Source organism: Perkinsus marinus (assembly GCF_000006405.1).
Source record: "Perkinsus marinus ATCC 50983 genomic scaffold scf_1104296948478, whole genome shotgun sequence".
NCBI lineage: Eukaryota > Perkinsozoa > Perkinsida > Perkinsidae > Perkinsus > Perkinsus marinus.
In genome coordinates this window covers 774-1795 of record NW_003210174.1, presented here as the reverse complement: position 1 = coordinate 1795, position 1022 = coordinate 774, and the positions used below count along the sequence as shown (strand labels likewise).

At 52.9% G+C, this 1022-nt stretch overlaps 1 protein-coding gene across 1 annotated transcript; it reads right to left on the bottom strand.

The window, feature by feature from the left end:
* Positions 1-87: 87 nt before the first annotated feature.
* Pmar_PMAR022725 (hypothetical protein) lies at positions 88-484 on the bottom strand (the record flags this gene model as incomplete). The annotated part of the gene is made up of 3 exons (XM_002778624.1): positions 88-138; positions 187-279; positions 323-484. The coding sequence occupies 3 exons, from the start codon at positions 482-484 to the stop codon at positions 88-90; spliced, it is 306 nt and encodes a 101-aa protein (XP_002778670.1).
* Positions 485-1022: the final 538 nt, after the last annotated feature.

Genomic DNA, 1022 nt, shown 5'->3' with positions numbered 1-1022 from the left:
GAGAGTATTCGAGCGCTTCGATGGCCCAACTCGGCTCGAAGTCGCGTGAAGTGATCGTCCTGAATCTCCACCATTTCCACAGACTATTCACTCGTTTTCTCGTTCAAGCCCTTCAATACCTTTCTCCCTCCTCTCCCCCTAAATGGGAACACGACTAAGAGTGTACCCAGCGAGCGCGCTACCCACCTGCTTAGCTGAAGCCAGCTCCACACGCAGCTGCTCATTCTCCTCCCGCATGCATCGCAGCGCCTCGCAAGTCTCAACACCCCGACGGGATACCTCACCAACGACAACATCCTCCACAGATCTTCAAGAGTCTCACATGGTTCTCTATCTCCTGCTGCATGTAACCGGCCACATCCCTCAGTTGCTCTACTGCTTGCATGAACGACTGCAACAGACGAGACATAAATTGACCAACACTGCCCTTCCTGTCCACTACGACGTCCCTAGCCTTCCCACTGCGAAGTCGCTCGACATCCATCTTCAACGACGTTCGTTTCCGTTTCGACTCGCGTAATTTTTCCCTAAGTTCGTCTACCTACACGATGACGTGCATCCGAGCATCAACTCCCAAGGCTTTCCCCACCGTTCTATTCGCCCTCCCAAGTTCCGCCCTCAGCTGCTCCACGACAGCATCTCCGCTCTTCACTATGCTCAGACTTCTGACCTGACACCCCCATCGGTCATCAATACGACGCCTCCTGTAGAGCCAGCAGGATACCTCATCCTTCGACACCTCAAGCTCCCGCCGACATGCGTTCAAGTCTCGGGTCATCTCCCCCAAGCGAGATTGTAAGTCAGTGACTTCTCTGGAGGCATCCTAGAACACGCCACGACTGTCAAAACAACAACAAGTCTAGCAATTACCTCAGTCGTTTTACACGCCTCCTTCCTCTTCCCCTCAGCAAGCTGACGTCTGAGCTCTTCCTCTCTTACTATAGCAGCCGCTACAACAACCAAGTCAAATTCCCTTCACAGTCTGCTGCCTCCAGTTTTGGAATATATGATCGCTTTCCTCA